General features: G+C 41.6%; 2 protein-coding genes across 5 annotated transcripts in view; both read left to right on the plus strand.

The window, feature by feature from the left end:
• The first annotated feature begins 1 nt into the window (after nt 1).
• Nucleotides 2–15,181, plus strand: ORC1 (origin recognition complex subunit 1). Of its 4 annotated transcripts, none has more exons than XM_027683374.1 (18): nt 104–172; nt 842–946; nt 1,340–1,467; nt 2,398–2,567; nt 2,770–3,142; nt 3,753–4,050; nt 4,852–4,956; nt 5,309–5,495; nt 6,364–6,470; nt 7,109–7,210; nt 7,657–7,828; nt 10,036–10,143; nt 10,895–11,044; nt 12,237–12,356; nt 12,580–12,669; nt 13,780–13,946; nt 14,179–14,266; nt 14,809–15,142. In XM_027683374.1, the coding sequence occupies exons 2-18, from the start codon at nt 858–860 to the stop codon at nt 15,001–15,003; spliced, it is 2,649 nt and encodes an 882-aa protein (XP_027539175.1). In that variant the 5' UTR covers nt 104–172; nt 842–857; the 3' UTR covers nt 15,004–15,142. The 4 variants fall into 4 exon arrangements, with proteins under 4 accessions (XP_027539176.1, XP_027539177.1, XP_027539175.1 ...); XM_027683373.1 differs by lacking the exon at nt 104–172 and adding an exon at nt 434–625; XM_027683375.1 differs by lacking the exons at nt 104–172; nt 12,580–12,669 and adding an exon at nt 2–41 and having other exon boundaries at nt 14,809–15,181.
• A 502-nt stretch (nt 15,182–15,683) lies between these two features.
• CC2D1B (coiled-coil and C2 domain containing 1B) overlaps nt 15,684–18,444 on the plus strand; it is a 28,429-nt gene continuing 25,668 nt past the window's right edge. Inside the window, exons 1-2 of the mRNA XM_027683032.1 lie at nt 15,684–15,727; nt 16,071–16,175. Coding sequence (XP_027538833.1) covers nt 16,110–16,175 — 66 coding nt within the window. The 5' untranslated portion in view covers nt 15,684–15,727; nt 16,071–16,109. The remainder of the gene's footprint in view (nt 15,728–16,070; nt 16,176–18,444) is intronic.

Consider the following 18,444-nt stretch of genomic DNA (forward strand, 5'->3'; position numbering starts at 1 on the left):
AGTTCCATCGCGGCGCTGGCGGGAGTCGTGGACGGGCTGCGGTGAGTTGGGGCTGTGAGGGGACAGAGAGGGAATAGGGAGGGGATGCGTGTCCCGTGCGGGTCACCGCGCACCGGGATGGCCTGCCGGGGGAGCGTGGGGAGTCTCCCTCGCTGGAGATATCCCAGAACAGGTCTGAACGCGGTCCTGTGCAACGTGCTCTGGGATGACCCTGCTAGAGCTGGGAGGGACCGGATGAGTGAATGTGGTCCCTTCCAGCCTTACCCGTTCTGTGAGGGGGTCTGGCGGGTTTGGGGCTCTGTGCGGGCAGTGGGCGGGTTAGCGGCTCTGTGGTGGTGGCGAAGGCTCTCTGTGTCCGAGCCGGCGGACACTGTCCTCTGTGCCGCCATGCGCAGCGGGGCACAGTCCCCCCCTGAGGCAGCGCTGCCCGCGCTCCGAACCGGCGGGCTGGGGGTGATCGGCACCAAGGGCTTTGCCCTGAGTTTCCAAGGAAAATTCTTACTTAGAAAACAGGAATTAAACAAACCAAACCAACCCGATCGCAGTGAGGTGTGGAAAACAAGCGAGGTTTAGTCTCCGGAGGGCGCAGCCCGCCCCGCCATGGCGGCGGGGGAATTGATTAGGAGTTGAGTAAAAATTCACTACTAAATATCTTCCTTTTTTCCTCCTCCCTCGGGGAGAGGTGTCTGGCGGCTTTGGGGAAGGTGGTCTTCTCTGAGCGAACCACCACGTTCTTCCTACACACCGAAAGAGTTTGTGGCATTTCTATGTATCTTTCCATCTTACCTTCTTTTGCTTTTAAATAATAATTTTTTTTAAAGTGTTTGCTTATTTCTTTCAGCTTTTCCTTGGGAATCATGAACACCCGGCAGCAAAGCAAACTTACCTACTCCTGGTATGGAAGCCCCATGAGCTCAGATAGAAAGCTGAGGACTTCCCAGTACAAGTAAATAACATTTATTTCTTGTCTTGCTCAGGGAAACTTAATCAATGAATGTTTCCTTTCCGACGTCGTTTAGGTTAAAGTGGCAGGCAGTGAGAATATGAGTAAGGTTTTGAACATTTTGTTGTGACACTGTACATATATAACAAAAACATTGTTACAAAGCTCTTGAATTGTAAATTGTATAATGTAGAACTGAAAGCATTTAACTAAATCTGTGAATAAGTGTTAGCTGTCTAGTTGAAATATGTATGAAAGCTAATCAGAGAACTAAATTGTAAGCTTTTCAAGAAGGGTTATAACTAGCTGTAAAGTTGACAGGCCATCAGGTTTAAATGATATGTGAATTAGGAAGAGTATGAAATTCTGATAATCTGCCTGTCTATCCCTTTCTAGGGGGATCATTATTACCTCAGAAAGCAGCAGAACAGAAACGTGTATACAGCTTGGGGACTTTATTCTAGTAGAAGGGGTGAATGCAGATCGGCCTTATGTAGCACAACTCCTGGATTTATATGAAGATGGTAAGAGAAATAACAATTTACTTTCTATCTGAGAAATCTTAAAATATTTTAAAGTGACCTTTTCATGGGGATGTAGTTAGCATTAACACTGTATCACTGGCCTAATTTGTTAAGAAAATTAAGCTTTGGTAATTGTTACATCTGTATTCACATGCTCCCCAAATATTTGGCACCGATGGCTAATTTCAGCTAAATTTGATACATAAATGCAGAGTTTAAGGACATTATATTTTTACAGTGTATGTCTGAGTCTGAATTGGGAGCTCCTCATTGGCTATATCTGATTTCTTTGAACAGCTTTTGTTCTTTTTGTGCCGTCATAATAATACTTTGAGGTTTTCTAATTTTCTTTACCTTTTATAAAACATAAATACGTATCACCCCAGCTTATTTATTTACTAATGGATATTTTTTGTAACATAACTGAAGATTCTTTTCATTCTGGAACAAAACACATGGGACTTCCTTGAGAACAAGATTTTTCTTTTGTTATATATCCTTGACAAGGTACTGGTTTGTTAGGCAGTGAAAAAAATGTCTGGCCTCTAAAAGTACAATGGCACTACAAATAACATTCTGAAATGTCTCAGTTCTCCTTTTATGCCACTGTTTTTAATTAGTGGGGTTTGAGGAGATCACATCTATGCAAATAAGGAACCTCTTCATTTGTGATAGTGAACTGGTGATCTGGAGCTGGTCTCCAGGTGTTTTGTGGTTGAGACCCTGCATAAGTGTTGTCTTGGTCCTTAAAAGTCTCAACTCAAACACTGATTTAGCTTAGAAAATGGGAATTGCAATCTCATACCAGATGCTTTCTCACCAGGGAGGATTTCTATCCTTAATGGCATTTTGGCTAAAGTCATTAAGGTCTAGTCCTAACTATTTACAGTAAAATTCTTCACATTCACTGACTTCTTCTCGTTGTTCCAGGTGTTCAGCACAAACATGCAGTTGTGCAGTGGTTCTGTCATGTTGGAGAGATACCTCAGAATAAAAGGAAGCTGCTTAAAAGAGAGATTTCTCCCCAAGAGGTGTTTTTTGACCAAGTTCTTGGCTATGACACTGATATAGATGCACAGACCATCATTAAAAGGATCATGGTATGTACTGCAACCCCTCTGCACAGAAAGGGAAGAGAGGAACAGGAACAGTCCTGTAGTGCAATAAACTTATGCTGGTATAAATGTAGGTTGAAGGTGGTGCTTTATATAATGAAGGATTGCATGAGTTACAATAAGATCTGTGAAAAGAAAATAGCTGAATGTTAACGTGTGTGTGCTTTGGTATTTTCTGTTTTTGCAGGTAATACCACTACATCCAGGGGAAGAACTACCTATTACATTAAACAAGGAACAAACTTTCTACGTAAAACAGTCTTGGGATGGGAAATGCTTTAAGGCTTTGTCTCCAGACACATTCTCTAAGCTGAAAGCCAAGAAGAAAAAAGGCAGCACCCCGGACTCATCAGAACCATTTATTCCTTCAGACATCCTTACACCCCTGAAAAAAGAGACAGAGAGTGTTGTTTGGAGTGCCACAAAAACAAAAAATGCTGAGCTGGGAATACAGTCAAAACATTCTGTTTCCAAGTCCTCCCTCGCTAAGGAGAGGCAATCACAGAGAGTGGCCAATGACATCAAAACCCCAACAGCAAGGAAGAAGTTGGAGTTGAGCAGTATGTATATGGCAATATTCCCTCATATATGGTAGTTCTGAATGTAGCATGTTCTGTGCCTCTCCATTTTAGGTAGTTTAAACAGTGGTAACATTGTTCGGTCTTTGGGATCAGCCCAAGACTTTTGGGCACATCAGTTATTTGTCTTGTCTTTTATTTCGGGCAACTTTACTGCGTGTATCCAACTGCTGTTGCAAATGTTTTATTTGTAACTGATAGTTCTAAATTAAAATGCTTGTTGACTGAAGTGCCCAACTTGGCCTCAGAATGTCCCCCTTTCTTTAATCTTCTGCCTACTGGTGCACTAAAATGTTTCCATTGGGGTGGTTGAATGAGCACATTTGATCCTATGTAACATGCAGTATTGTCAACATGGAACCTCTGTAAAGTTGTAAGTGATGGAGGTGAGTTAGAAAACAACAAATGTATCTGTCTTCTATTTAGTAATTTTTTACAGGAAGTGCATGCCTTCTACTGATCCAGTTCCTTGTTCAGGGAGTGAAATGCCCATCTCCTTCAAATAACAGCCAGTTGTACCATGTCTTCTGAAAGTTAACCAAACCAGCCATAATGAAGCCTGACAAAAGTTCGTTTTGCTCCTGATTTCTAGGTCCCACAAGATCTAAAGGCAGGCTCCTGGGAAGTGAAGTTTTGGACCTTTTGGATGATGACCGTGATGCCATAGCACCATTAGAATCAGCAGCTACTAAAAGAAAAGTGACTTTCACAAGTGATATTTTAGGCTCACCGCCAAAGATCCCTTGCAGCAATGATAAATCCAAGTCAGTATCTGACAGTGCAGAGCCCTGTCAGAGGTTCAGTGACACAATTCGGTTGTCCCCCTACCCCAAGGCCAAAGGCTTCAGTGAGAAAGCCAAGAACCTTCACGTGGAAGATGACACCATATCGTAAGTGAGAGCCCTTTTATCGTTGTCTATGGGATTTCCATTTGCGTGTAGTTCTCTTAAAATACATTTATGAAAGACTTCAGAGATAAGTAATTTTCCTCCTTTCCAAGAGTAAAGATGCTGATGCGACAATGGAATTAGCACTTCTTTTTTTGTCCATTATAATATAGCATAAAAATGTTTACCTTTCATTGATAAGGTAATGGCATTTCAACTGTATTTACAGATCTAAAAAAATCTCTGAGAACTGTCAACAAATAATTAAAGCATCTGGAATTCATCTCATCATGTCCTTTGAACTAGTAGGAAAGTTTTGTACTAACAGTAAAATATTTTGGTGGTAGGGAGGAGAAGGACCCAAGAAGACAACCAAGGAATATCAAAACACAAGGAGAAAAATATATTCATAAGGGGAGATCAAAGAGAGGCCCAAAGGAAATAGTTCTTGTCTTCTCTTTCTCTTAAAAAGGAATAGGCAAAAACCCCACCTCTAAACCCAATAAAACCACAACTGTTTTGAGCCCATGTTCCTTCAGTTTGGCAGTGCTATATTTGCCAAGTGTAGCAAATATTTTGCCAGTGTTTTTTTTTTTTCTTGGCAAAGACATATTGAAGAGACAGTGCAAGGTGGGGAAATTGTGCTGCCAGTGTCCATGCCATAGCCAATCTGTAAATGACAAATAAGAATTCTTGCTGGATTGGCAGCCATAACAATTGAACCTGAAGTTTGAAAGGCCTTCTGTGTGTCTTTACAAGTGTGATGCAAAGAAATACAAACAGCTTTGTGTTCTTTCTTTCCAGTTTAGTTGGACATCAGAAACCGGGCTCTCAGAGCCCAGTGCTGACCCCTCGCTCTCGCAGAACGTGTGCACGGAGAACAAGTGCTCTCATTGCACAGCACATCAGGTAAACTTTGCATCCATGATACCTTATTCAGATGGCTGTTGATGGCTTGAAGCCTTGAGAGTTTGTCTGGCCTGACATTGAAATGCAAATGGTTCTAGGAGTGCAGCTTAATTGCAGCATGAGTAAATACTGTCTTATCTTCAGAAACATAAAGCTGACTCATGGTGTTCTTCAGAAAACTGACTTCCTCTAAACCTCTAAACTGTTAAATAGCCATGGAAAATTAGCAGCTCAAGTGGAAAACATGTTGGTTTGCTGATTATGAGAACTGCAGAAAAAAGCTGAAAATGTACCAGTGATGCTTTGTAGTGTTTAGATTTGTATGTATTTTTTTATTTTCTGTTTGTTACAGTGTGTTGAACCAGGAAGATGATCTGTCCAGCTCTGACAGTTCTTACTCTTCAAGTAGCGAGGAAGAGGAGGAGGATGATGTGCCCTGTACACCAGAAAAGAAAACTAAATCAAGCAGAAAATTCAGCACCCCAAAATCTTCTAGCAAGTCTTCAGTTCACACTCCTGCAAAGACCCCCAAAAAAACTGTAAGGTTCCATCTGAAAGAGCTATTTTTATTATTTTTGAGCTGGTTATTTGAATGCTTGATGCCTGTGTACCAGAGTTGAGTATCTGAACCCCTTAGCTATTAATGAAGCATTGTCTGGAATAATTTAATCTTTGATATGAGTAGGTTATGCAAGTGTATAAACCACTTGCATATTGTGACAATGTTGATTAAAAACTGGGCTAAACAGGGAAAATATTGGCTTGGATGCTCTGCAGCATCATGGCCTCACCAAAGAGCATGATCAGCAGTTTCTTGTAGTGTCCTGGCTACTGATGGAGATGGGATCCCAGGCTACAGAAATCTTAGGCCTGGCTTATTAAGGCTGTATTCAGCACCTTAGCCAGGTGCTGAATACTGATTAGTGTCAATGGCTCATTTTTACTCTGCGTCTAATGAAAATGAGTGTCTAACACAGAAAACCTGATGTAACTAGGTTGCAAGCACAGCAAAGAAGAATATTTAAGAGACTGTATGGCTTTTGTCTGAACAATGAAGTTCACATAGATCAGTTTCTATTTGCTTGCTCTCTCTTAAGAACCAGATCACTTTGTAACACAGTGCTTCAGAAAAGCATTAACAACTTGAAAATTCTTCAGACAGTTAAAAGGTGTAGTTGCTTTGTCACCACCTCCTTTCCAGTTTCCCTTTTCTCTTAGGAAGAAAACACCATAAGGCTTGTTTGGCAATTCCCTTTGTAAAGGCTGTTTCTCTGTCCATCTTGTGCTCTGGCATCCCTGGGTAGTTTGTGCATAAGTAATGTTTGGGAAACTTGTATGAATCATTAGTCTCCCACAGAAATTGCTGCATGTAGAAAATCTCTTTGAGGTTGTAATTTTCCTTTGCAGCCTTTACCAGGAACACCCAAGACTCCCCGGAATGCCACTCCTGAAATTCCCAGGCGCAGCCATGCAGCACAGAAACCCACCAGTGTACTGGAAGAAGCCAGATTAAGGTAACTTGTGCTCAGGGGAGGAAATCATCTTTATTTGTGTTAGGTATGCACAGCAGTAGCTATGCTGAGGTAGGGAATGTCATCTTTACCATGTTGAATAACATTGGTAAAAATGCATGATATGAGAAGAGCCCTTATTAATTTACAACACAATATTAGATTTACAAATACTAGTCGTATTTACAGTACTACTTTTACAATCTCAAATGATTTTAACCTGTCTTATCAGCTTTAGATTCTAAAGGTACACTATTTGTCTCTTCTTTGTGTCTGAAAAAGCTTTACAAGTATCACTGTAGATCTTGACATTGGAGGAGAAAAAAAGGCATTAGGGATTGACCATATCTCTCAAACTGGGTTTTAAACTCAGTTTTCTATGAACAGTCTGCCCTGTTTTATCCTACCTCTGCACTGACTTACAAATAGTTTGTGAATTAAAACAGCTAGATCCTTATTGCTGCATAAATTAAAAGCACATAGAGAGACCAGGCTGTTTCTTTTGAGATACCTGACATTGATGTTCAGACTTGAGAATGTAAAAGAGTTTTGAAAAACTCCACATCTGGCTGTTTTTTATGTCAGTGGGCCGTTTGGGGGGAACTGCCATTTTAATTTTCTTTTTCTTTTTTAATCAAAAGGCTGCATGTTTCTGCTGTCCCAGAATCTCTGCCTTGCCGTGAGGAAGAATTCCAGGATATCTATAACTTTGTGGAAAGCAAACTCATCGATGGTACAGGAGGGTGAGTTTGGGAGACTGTAACCAACCTACCAATGGCATAAAAGCAGACAGACAATACACACTACAAGTCATCATTGTTTAAAGTTCCTAATTGAATTTTCCTGGTATTTTTCTTCCTTAAGAAGAAACAGAAATAATGTGGACTTCCTTATTGCACAATTAAGGACTAAAATACAATTAGTTGATTTTAGATGTCTGGGGAATCATTTATTTTTTTTTGAAAGAGGTAAGTTACATTTATAAAGTATTTTATATCATTAATTGCTTCAGGAATAATAAAAATCCTCATGATCCTCCAGTGTGTTACAAGTTCCAGTTTGCTGAAATATAGAGAATTGCCTGAAGTGACAGAGGAGTGCTGAAGACTCATGTCAGAGGCCAGGAATTCCAGCTCATTCTTCACAAGAGCGTTACCATTTTGCTCAGGCTGCTGTTCTCCTGCTGTAGGTGCATGTACATTTCTGGAGTGCCTGGAACAGGTAAAACTGCAACTGTTCATGAAGTGATTCGCTGCCTTCAGCAAGCTGCAGAAAATGATGAACTGCCTTCCTTCCAGCTGGTGGAGATCAACGGCATGAAGCTGACAGACCCTCACCAAGCTTATGTGCAGATCCTAGAGGTAGGTAAAGCCTTGTCAGGGGCTCTCTGGTTTGAAAGAAGAGATTTTATGCCTTAGCATTAGATCCTCGATGTGTTCCAGTATCAAGGCACTTATCAATACTTCCAAGTCCCTCTGAGAGACTGTTTTTTTCTTAGAGCAGGTTAGAAAATAATTGACTTAGAGCCTTGGCCAACTTCTTGAACTGTTTTGCTTTCTGCTGCATAAGGGTAGTGGCTGGGAAGCAGCCTGCTTTATTACATCCAGTCAGGTTTAAGAAAAATCTAAACCAGCTTCTTTTTATAAATTTTCCCATTTTGTAATTTTTTCTTCACATGTGTGCTTAAACAGCCACTAAGATGACAACTCTGAAAGTCAGTGTAGCAGTAGAATAATTACTCAGAGGGTCTTTATGGTTAATTGGTCTGTCATAATGGCAATTCAGCTACAGAAGGACTGTCTGTCAACAAAAGTGTGTTTCTGATATCCATAGCAAACCAGTCTGCTGTGTCCATCTGGGACTACTGACTGTGCTTATGTTATATGGGTGTAAATTAACCTTCTGAGGCCTGGATTAAGATCACCCAATAGGCATCAGATAGTAACTGCTCAAGAGCTCTGTAAGTCTAAGCTTACTTAAAGCAAGTGACCTGGAAATGAAATAATTTCCTGCAGCATCTATTCCATTTTCATATAAACTTCTGCTCCATTTATTTAAGTTTGACATCTTTCTGAGCAGGTAGTGGCATACAGTGTTCTAATATCCCTCTTCTCATAGTTGGGAGTTAAATTACCATATTTGCATCCTTTCCTCAAACCAGCATAGACAGTGTCTTGCAGAGGGATTTATTGAGGCCAGGTCACTGTGTTTCTTCAGCACAGTGAAAGGCTTCCTGACAATTACCTTATGTCATGGTAGTGTTAATGTATTTTAACATTCTTTGTTACTATCTCATTCAGCATAAGATTTTAAAATTAATAAGGAATAGGCATTTGGAAGTGAAAGCTGTTGCCCCCCACAGGTCCTGAACTCTAAGCAAGCCCAGTTAAATATCCCTCAGGGGAGTCCATAGTCATATGAACCATTTATTTATCCCGTGCCTTTGCCTCAGCTCTTATCCAAGTACCCTGGCCAAGAGCCAGGCTGCTGCTGCTTTTGCTTCATCTCTTGCTGCAGGTCAGTCTTGAGCTCCACTTTGCTGATGTTTCTTTGCATGACTAAAACAAATCCTGGAGTGTTCCCTCCTGCAGTTGCCTCACTGTCAGATGGAAATGTAGAGAGAAGGTACAGGCACAGGAAGCCCTTGACAGATGATAGAGATAAGGTTAAAGGCAGTGTGTAGTTCCACCACAACAAACAGAACTCTTTTTGGTGTATTGGATACGGAGTTCCAGAGCTGTAGATTAGGATTCTCTGGGATCCAACTGCTTTGTATGACAGATTCAGACCATCCTGATTGAATTGGAAACATCATTCAAGTATAGATTATATATTTTTGTCATGCTCTGACCTGTTTAATAATTATGAAATCTCAGGTCAGTTTATAAAGGATTCTAGAAAAGAAATACAGTTTTCAAATGCAATCTCCATTTTGCTTTATGGCTTGACTCTGAACTCTGATGAATAATTGATTCGGCATATATAGTGTAATTTTGAAATGTCATGCTTTAATTCCTGGATATCTTTGGACGTGCAAGAGAAGAGGTCAGCTCATCTGTTCTGCCACATAGATTGTTGCAGAAGGTATTGAAGGGGTTTTTTTATCTTAGAGTGGAATAAGTTTAGCTCTAGAGAGTGGAATAAGTTTAGCTCTAGATCCTGCTGATGATTCATGAATAATTTAATGGGAGTTCAAGATTACTGAAGTCAGGCAATTCTTGTCAGCTGACTTAGATTTTCAGTAGGTGTGTGTGTTCAGAGACACCCTTGAGATATGCTGGGTTTGGAGTTCTCTGAGACTGGGTTCAGGATTTCTTAATGATTCCAAGACAAGTTCCAGAAAATTCCAATGGCATTTCTTTTTAGCTATGTATTGCTTTCTTTCTGTTCTCCTTCATGGACAGTTTCTGGTAGACCTGAGTGTCTTATGAGCCACTTTTCCTGTTTTTTACTCCCCAGTGGAAAAAAAATTCCAAATTCTTGGTGTTGATTGTTAGAGAAAGGTAAAACTGAATAGGAAATAAATGTTGGTGTGATTAACCTGCAACATTGTTTGATCCTTGTCCAGTTACTGACAGGTCAGAAGGTGACAGCAACCCATGCTGCAGTACTGTTGGCAAAACTGTTCAATACACCTGGGCCTAAGAGGAAAACCACAGTGCTCATAGTGGATGAGGTGAGACAAAAAATCCTGTGTTTTCTTCCCTTGAAATATTGTAAGAAAGGAGTTTTTGGAGGATGGAAAAAAGACAAATTAGACATGTTTTGAGTGTATCATATCTCAAAGGAAAGACTTAGGAGAGAGAACACACAAGTTCCTCTTACCCAGTGAAATTCAGTTTCCTAAAAAGGCTAAGTATCCTTTTGCCATATTGTTCTCTGCCTTGGATTTCGCATTGATTTTATGTTTTGTTCCGATCCAAGACATGGAATGAGTAGTTATGTCAAGTTCTAAACACCACAGAATTCTGCTGTATTTCGTCTGGAAGCTGCTGATTTTCCAGTGAGAAAACTCTATAGTGAACTCAGTCATATCCAGTTTTGAAATGCCTCAAATAATAATCAAATGCACTCTTATTTTTGCTGTAAGCTAATTCAGGTTCTCACATGCAGGGTCTTTTGAATCTTGTCAGATGTAGTATTAGTGTCACAGCAGTGTTTAAAAACTCCAGCTGTTTAATCATTCTACTGTGGTTAATGCTATTCAAGCATCTATAGGACTGTACTTTTCCAAAAGAGATGAGAGCCCTAATTCAGAAAATGCAGCCCCTACTAGTAAAAGGAGAAAGGAAACACAACAGAGGCAGCTTGTTCAGGATCATATGAGAAGTGGCAGAGTTAGTTCTCTCAACCTCCCCTCCCCATCAGGTGTTGTAAATAAGAGGCCATTCCTTTGCAGTCTAATTGTTCTTGTTGTGTCTCTGCAGCTTGATCTGCTGTGGACCCGCAAACAGAACGTGATGTACAACTTGTTTGACTGGCCCACCCAAAAGCACTCCAAGTTAATCATCCTGGCCATTGCCAACACCATGGACCTGCCAGAGAGGATCATGATGAACAGAGTCGCCAGCAGGCTGGTATGTCCCAGCAGTTCTGTTCCTATGCTCTAAAATGAGAACAGGTTAAATACTGGGTGCAATCAAAAGTAATCCAGGACAAAGGTAGGATTGGTTATATCAGAGGGTGAACAATGGTTTTTATAATTCCCTCTTCAGAGGGCTGATAATGAACACGTAAATCTTGGCAAAGTAAGTTTAGGAGCCTTGCTTAATGAGATGTTATGCTCTGTAAGTACATTGTGTAAGAATGAATTAATACTGATGTCTTTTTAAATATATAAAGATCTGGATAATCAAATGCTGTGCTTCATGGTTAAGCTGCTTACTGTAGAGCTCTGGTTTCCCTGGCTCTTTCCCCTTTAATTCCAGGCACCTAGTTACTTCTCTGTTTGCCATCATCAGCTGGTGGATCTTGTTGGATCCCATTGGACAGAAAGTTGGGTGCACTCTACACCTGTGTTGAATATGTTTTCCTGGGTCATTTCTGCATCACTCTTCTGAGGAGTGATTTGCAAAAACAGTGCTCTGTGCCTCCATCCTTCTGTGACTCCAAAATAGCTCCCCAGAGTGTGAATTGCTAAACCCACTTCAGATCAGCTGAGTCCACAGAGTCACAAGGGAGAAGAATTTTGCATAAGAAATACAAGGCCTCCTGCAGAATATGAAAGGCAGTGCACCATCTGAAACACAGATTTGTCCTCATCTGAGAGCAGTTCTTATTAGCTTGAGCCATAAGAGGATTTTTAATTCTTGGCTGAAGAATTGCTAACATGAAGTCAATAGTGAGACTGTATATACTTAGACAGATTTGCTAAAGGAGAGATGAATATTTTTTCACAGCTGCTGCTGCTACAGTATTAAAAAATAAAGTGTAAAGAGTTGTAATCAAAATAGTTTTGTACAGGGGGGCTGTGATTTGTTTAAAAGTTTTATAAGAGAAATTTGAATTCTAATAGCAGCTGCACTTGCTCCTCGGGCCTTTCAGTAGGGATGTGCAGCCAGTGGCCCTCGCTGAGTCACAGTTTTGTGGATTTGCACATTCATTTCACAAGTATGATTGATTAAAGCACATCACTTGGAGGGAAAGGATGTGAAAAACTGATTGCTCCTACCAGAGAAAGTAAGACTTAACCATACAGGCCATGCTTGAGCAGTTGGGAGTTTTCCAGCACTGCAAATGCCTCTCCCTGTGTTGTGTCATTTACTTTAGGGCCTCACCAGAATGGCCTTCCAGCCCTACACCTACAAACAGTTACAGCACATTATTTCATCCAGACTGAAGGATGTGAAGGCATTTGAAGAGGATGCAATTCAGCTGGTTTCCAGAAAGGTGAGCACAGAGCAAATACAAGTTCTTAACTTTTGCTCTTGGTAAAGAGTGGGAGGGCAGAGGAGAGAGTTTTTTAACAGTAGTTGGGCTTGGTTCTGTGGTTGTTTCCTGTATGGGAGACAAGTGGGGCACAAGTAGCAGATCATACATTATTCAGGGTACTTTCTCAGAAAACATTGCTAAAGCAGTGTCCTTGTTTTTCCCACCCACTTTGTGAAGGCAGCAGTACATTCCAAGAGCTGGAGGCATGACAGCAAGAGTCGTGATAATGCATAGTGATAAGATGTCAGGTTTCTCCAGTGTTTGGCATAATGTGAGTCATTGGATCTTCTTGAAAAAATAGTATGCCAGTGGCAGTGGAAATATCCATGTTAATCTTCCTTCTCAAGATGCTTAATGCCTTTCATAATAGATAGTACCTGTTCTGTTTGCAAGTCTTAATACTCAGTTGTACAAAAAATAAATAATGCATTGGGGATCAGTAGCTTCTCAAATTGAGATGTGGGCATTGTTAATGTGTTATGTCAGCAACTATATATTAAATTAATCTATTAAAATTGTCAGAACATCCAACATCATTGTAGGATAAAAAACCCTAATAATAAACGTGTCAGAAGTAAATATGTTTTGTTAGGAAGGAACCACCTTTTTGTAGGAATAATAGCAATGATATAGACTGAATAATTGCAGACTGAATTGATTTTTCTTCAGAAAATCTATGAATGTAACTTGCAATTAGATTTTCTAAAGGGTTTCTCATTCTTGGCTCTAGCTGAGTTCTAGGGCTGTTTGTTACCAGCATCTACTGTGAAAACTAGGCCAATAGTATATCTAGTGAATGTTCGTAGCTTTATTAAAATTATAAAGCACAAGTGAAAGGAAATAGTTTCAGAAATTTGAGACACCTAAATATTTTCAGGCACTCGTAAATGTAAAATTCACTTTCCCAGATATTTCTTTGAGACCTACTAAAATTATTAGTGTACTCTTAATATTATAATGAATGTGGAAAAACTGGGGAGGCTTTTGGTGTTATGCCCCCAGACATGAACCTGGATTGTGGTAAGGATCTTTATTGATAATTAAATTGGTATCTCTGAAAACTTTTGGTGTCGAAGTGAATTTCTCACCTTTAATTTTTTTTTTCTTTAACTTCTGACTTCTGTAGTTCGAGAAAAAAAGTTTAGCCTTGAATTTGTGATGCCCAGATCAGGGTGGGGGTGTGATGCCCAGATGAGGCTACTGGTTTTGGTCAATAGGATGGTTATTTAGAATCTAGGATTGTAGTAACGCAGCTCAGAGTGACATTGGTCTCCTGTTGGGTGCTCAGGGTGGTTGGGTTTTGTTTGTCTACTGATTCTTGCTGAACTCTTTTGTGAACTTGAGGGAAGTTTTACTCCAAAGCTGTCCTGTGTCCTTCCAGGTCGCGGCGCTGTCGGGTGACGCCCGGCGCTGCCTCGATATCTGCAGGAGGGCCACAGAGATCTGTGAGTTTGCCGAGCCAAAGAGAAGCCCTCAGATAGTCGGGATGGCCCATGTCACCGAGGCCATAGATGAAATGTTCTCATCACCATATATAAATGCAATCAGGTACAATTCTCAGAGGAACTGCTTTGCTTTGTGTCTCTATCACTGCGCTATTTTTTCGAAAACATCTCTTGTGGTGCCAGAGTTGCAGGCTGGAATAAAATGGTTGAAATAAACTGGGGTAGAAAAACAATCTGGATTTAAATATGTAGTTACCAAGCAGTTTCCCTTCCTGATGTTTCTCAAGTTCTAAACTTCACAAGCTGATTTTTGTCTGTTTGGTTTTTCCACTCAGGAATGCCTCATTGCATGAGCAAATCTTTTTGAAAGCAATTTTAGCAGAGTTTCGCAGGGCAGGAGTTGAAGAGGCAACAGTTCAACAGGTATGTTCGTGCTTCAGAGTATTCTTATTTTTTCTCTTAAAAAGAGAGGGGCGCTGTCAAAATTATCAGACAAAAGTGTAAATATTTAAATACTTGGGGTTTTAGTCCTAAAATTTGATGGAAGACAATATGATGGCAAGGTAATTTGGGGCATGGCTACCCAGGCCAGATGTAGAGTCTAATTTAATGCTACCACCTGGGTTTTACTGCACAAAAAGCTTCAGTCTGCACAGTCCAGGGGAGAAGAGGCAGTAACAGATAAATGATCTAATTAAAAAATAGCAGAAAAGGTAGGTTGCTATATGTTCTGATTTTTGGCGGTATTAAAAAGAAAACCATAGCATGGAATGGTTACTTCCAGCACAAACTGTTAGGACTTTGTCAAGGAACAGCAGTGTGTGCATTTCATGTGAAAAGCCTAGAGCCAGTTTTTCCTCCTCTGCCATGGGTGTGGAGGGAAGGAAGCTTCTCTTTATCACCTGGGTGTACTTGGTTGCAGCAGGATGTAAAGGTGACCTGTGTCCTTTTCTCTTTTTTCACAGGTGTACCACCAGCACATGGCTCTGTGCAGGATTGAAGGGATGCAGAGGCCCACTGTGTCAGAAATGATGGCCATTTGCTCCAGACTCGGTGCCTCCAGGCTCCTGCTGTTGGAGGCCAGCAATAAATACCTTCACATGCGGGTGCGACTGAACCTCAGCCAGGACGATGTCATGTATGCACTCAGGGAGGAATAGGGCAAAAGAGATTTTATCCCTTTTACTGTGTGTAAAGGTTTTAAATATTGCCTATTTTTATTTTTTTAAACTGTCCATAAAATGGAAATAGCTAAATGTATTTTTATTAAAATGCTTTGCCAAAATGTTTGATGTCATAAAACACTCCTTTTAATAATAAAGCATTAATTTCAAAGCATTTTAAATGCTCCAACCTCCTTTGTTTTTAAAAATATTTTTATGTGCTGGTGACTGGGTCCCCTTTCGCCTGAGGTGTGTGAGCTTCAAATGCGTTGCTTTGAAATGGGTTGCCTGAATCCCCTTTCTTTGTCAAGACTTGCGTTGTCTTTGGCTTGGTGGTTTCTGTAGCTTTTCCTCGGTGACTTTTACACTTGACATTGTTAGAATGTCCTTAAACTTTCATTACTTGACATAATTAAGAGGAACTTCCAGTCTGCCATCCGGGCTGAATGGTTGAGTGGAGGAGACTGTTTTGCTAGCAAGAACGTAAAAATACCGCAAGAAACGTGTCATTCAGGTAACGAGCTCTTTTTATTGATTAATATCAAGGATTTTCTCAAAGGTGTCTCCTCGGGTAGCGCAGGTTGGCGATGCGGACAGTTGGGGCACAGCGCGGGCACCAGGCTCGGGAACAGTCGCCTGAGCCCGCCCCCCCTCAGCCGGTCCCGCCCCTCGGCGCAGCCGCGGAGCCGCCGGGGCCGCGCCGGGCGGGAGCGGAGCCGAGGTGAGCCGGGCCCGGCTGTCCCCGTGCGGCCCCTCCGCCGTCCTTTCCCCAACCCATCGCCCCGCCGGCCCCTCCCTGAGCCGAGCCGGGAGCGCTCCCAGCCCACCTCGCTGAGGCCGGGGGTCCCGGCGTGCTGCCCGCCAGGGCCGGGCGGAGCGCGGGGTGCGGCCGGGCCGGGCTCCCCGCGCCCTGGGGAGCGCGATCCGCGGGGCCGCCCCCGCTCCTTCCCTCTCGCTGTGTGGGGGTGCCGGTGGGAGCTGCGGGTCCGCGCTGCCTGCCCTCGTCCGGCCCGCGGTGCGCTGGGACAGGCAGGGTACTGACTTGGGGTTTTGTGTGCTCTCAGTCCCTCAGAGAGACAGCCCTGTGAAATTCATGAACCAACATGCTTGGCAGAAGACCTAAAAAGAGCCCGCAGGCAAAGGGCCAGGGAGCTGCAGTTGCGAAGCAGGTAAGGAGGGCAGAGGGCCAGGGAGATGTTCTTGCAGAGCAGGTAGGGAAACCTCCTGCTCCCGCTGCTCCTCAGGGTAGGCTGGTTCAGAGCTCTTGCTGATCTTTTCCTGCTGGAATCTCCCATGCCTTAATCAAACTGCAGGACCATGAAAAAAATTAAACTGTGCGGTGCCTGTTTTCCTGCTTTCTCCTCTAACGCATTCTTCTTAAAGTAAATAGCTGATATGCAGCAGAGGGAAGCCACATGTTGTAGTGCTGTAATCTTTGCATGAGACCTCATGACTCATGCTTACAGTATTTTCATAGCCCAACCACTTTGAGGTTTAATAATAACTTCAGTAGCTCTGGGAAGGCTTTCCTGACATCTCTAAGAAAGCAGAAATAAGAAAACCAGAATATCAAGCAAGAACTTCAGGAGCATACTTGGGAGAACAATAAGTTGCTAACCAGAGACAGTTAATTTTAATTTCTCTGTGTACTGTCATTTTTTTCTTGCAACAGATAGACTGATAAGCCTATACCCCTTCCCTGTAGCTATAAGTGAGCTTAGATGTGTCTGTGTGTTGGGGTTTTTTCATATTATTTACCTTTGGATATAGTTTCATAAGCCCTGTGGAGAGAAACATGATTTAGTCTGGGCTGGCAGGTGTGAGAAGTCAGGCAACGGTGTCAAAATTAGAAATACAGCCAGGACAAAATTCTGTGTAGAATAGTAAAGAAAACCAGAGTATAGTTAGAGGTAAAGAATATGTTACAACCAGAATGGAACTTTAGAAGCCTTCAAAGGTAGAATAGAGGCAAGTAACAGGTGGAATGATTGGAGAGATATATGTATGTATGTGTGTGTACATATATATATATACACACACAGTGTGCCTTACAGCATGATGACTTTTTCTTAAAACAAATGGCTTGTACACTTTCAAATTAACTCAGTTTAATCTGGTTTTGTGCAATGTAGTGTATCAGTTGCAAGTTTTTTGTAACTCTTTTTTCCTGTTGTATTAAACATTTCTTTAACATTATTAATTTAATTGGAAAATGTGCTTTACTGAATGGATTGAGAGACCTGGAGCTGGTGCTGCTGGATTCTGTTTTTGACTTAATTTGTCACTACGCTGGGTTCACTTTGTACACTTGCAGTGTGGTAATGAATAGATCAAATATGCTCCTGCTCCATTTTGCACATTGAACTTGAATCTTTAGATCACCATGATAAATATTCCCTATTTAAATCTTGTCTTGATCGTCTTTCCATTCTATCCCAGACTGCAAATACATTAGTTTTGTTCTATGGCCAGGAGATGGATAAGGCAGAGGGTGCCTGGCTGATCTACCTGGTGCCTTATGGAATGGCAAGGGCAGGATTGAGGCTAGTAAACAAGTTGCTGATGATTTTGAGTGCTGTTGCTGTAATCTCTGTTTCTCAGCTATGCTTCACATTTTCCTTTGGGATTATAAAAGAGTTCGGGGAGGGACACAAAATATTTCAGGGCAGTAGCCACCAGCACCTCAATTTCTACAGGGTTAAAAGAAAAAATTATTGCACATACTAGTTTATAAACTGAGGCAGCTTCAGCTTCTTGCAGCACTTCAGATCCTTGAGACAGGAGGAGGTTGTTAACTCTAGTAATAATGACAACTGATGTTTTTTTCTGTGCTGGAGAGAAGCTCAAGTGCTGCCTCCTTGTCCCTGTAAGGATCAATAAGCCAACAGGGGCTTGTGCTTTGGAGAAGTCTGAGCTGCTCCTCATCCTACCTCATAGGATGAATCTAACTCAGTTAATTCATGTTTATAAAAAAGCTTAGCACACTTCAACTAAAATGTTTTTTTCTGGGGCAGTTAGTACCTTAACCAGCAATATAAAAATTGTGATCAACTGACATTTTAGCAGAATGCCTTTTAGACTCAGACATCAAGATGTTTCTCTGATGTCCTGTGGCATGTTTTGTGCAGTTGAGTGCTAACCCCCGCTGTCAGGTTGTGTTTGCTGTTATTAATATACTCCCTGAGATGTTATCCCTGAGCTGATGATCTGTCCAGCTGGGTGGTGCAGTGTGGGCATTGCTGGCTTTTAGAGGCTGTGTTTCCCTTTGTGTGCATGTGCTTCCCGTGTGTTCATGATTTAGAAACTGAGCTAACAAGGAGTACAGAGCAGTTCTGTATATAGAAAGCTTCTTCAGGAGATAAGGGTGAAGTCTCTGCACTGCCCACATGACAGACCTGTTGTGTGTGAACAATGAGTGAATATTTTTTAGCTTAGCTG

This window comes from Neopelma chrysocephalum, unplaced genomic scaffold, assembly GCF_003984885.1.
Source record: "Neopelma chrysocephalum unplaced genomic scaffold, ASM398488v2 Primary Assembly neopelma1_64, whole genome shotgun sequence".
Classification (NCBI taxonomy): Eukaryota; Metazoa; Chordata; class Aves; order Passeriformes; family Pipridae; genus Neopelma; species Neopelma chrysocephalum.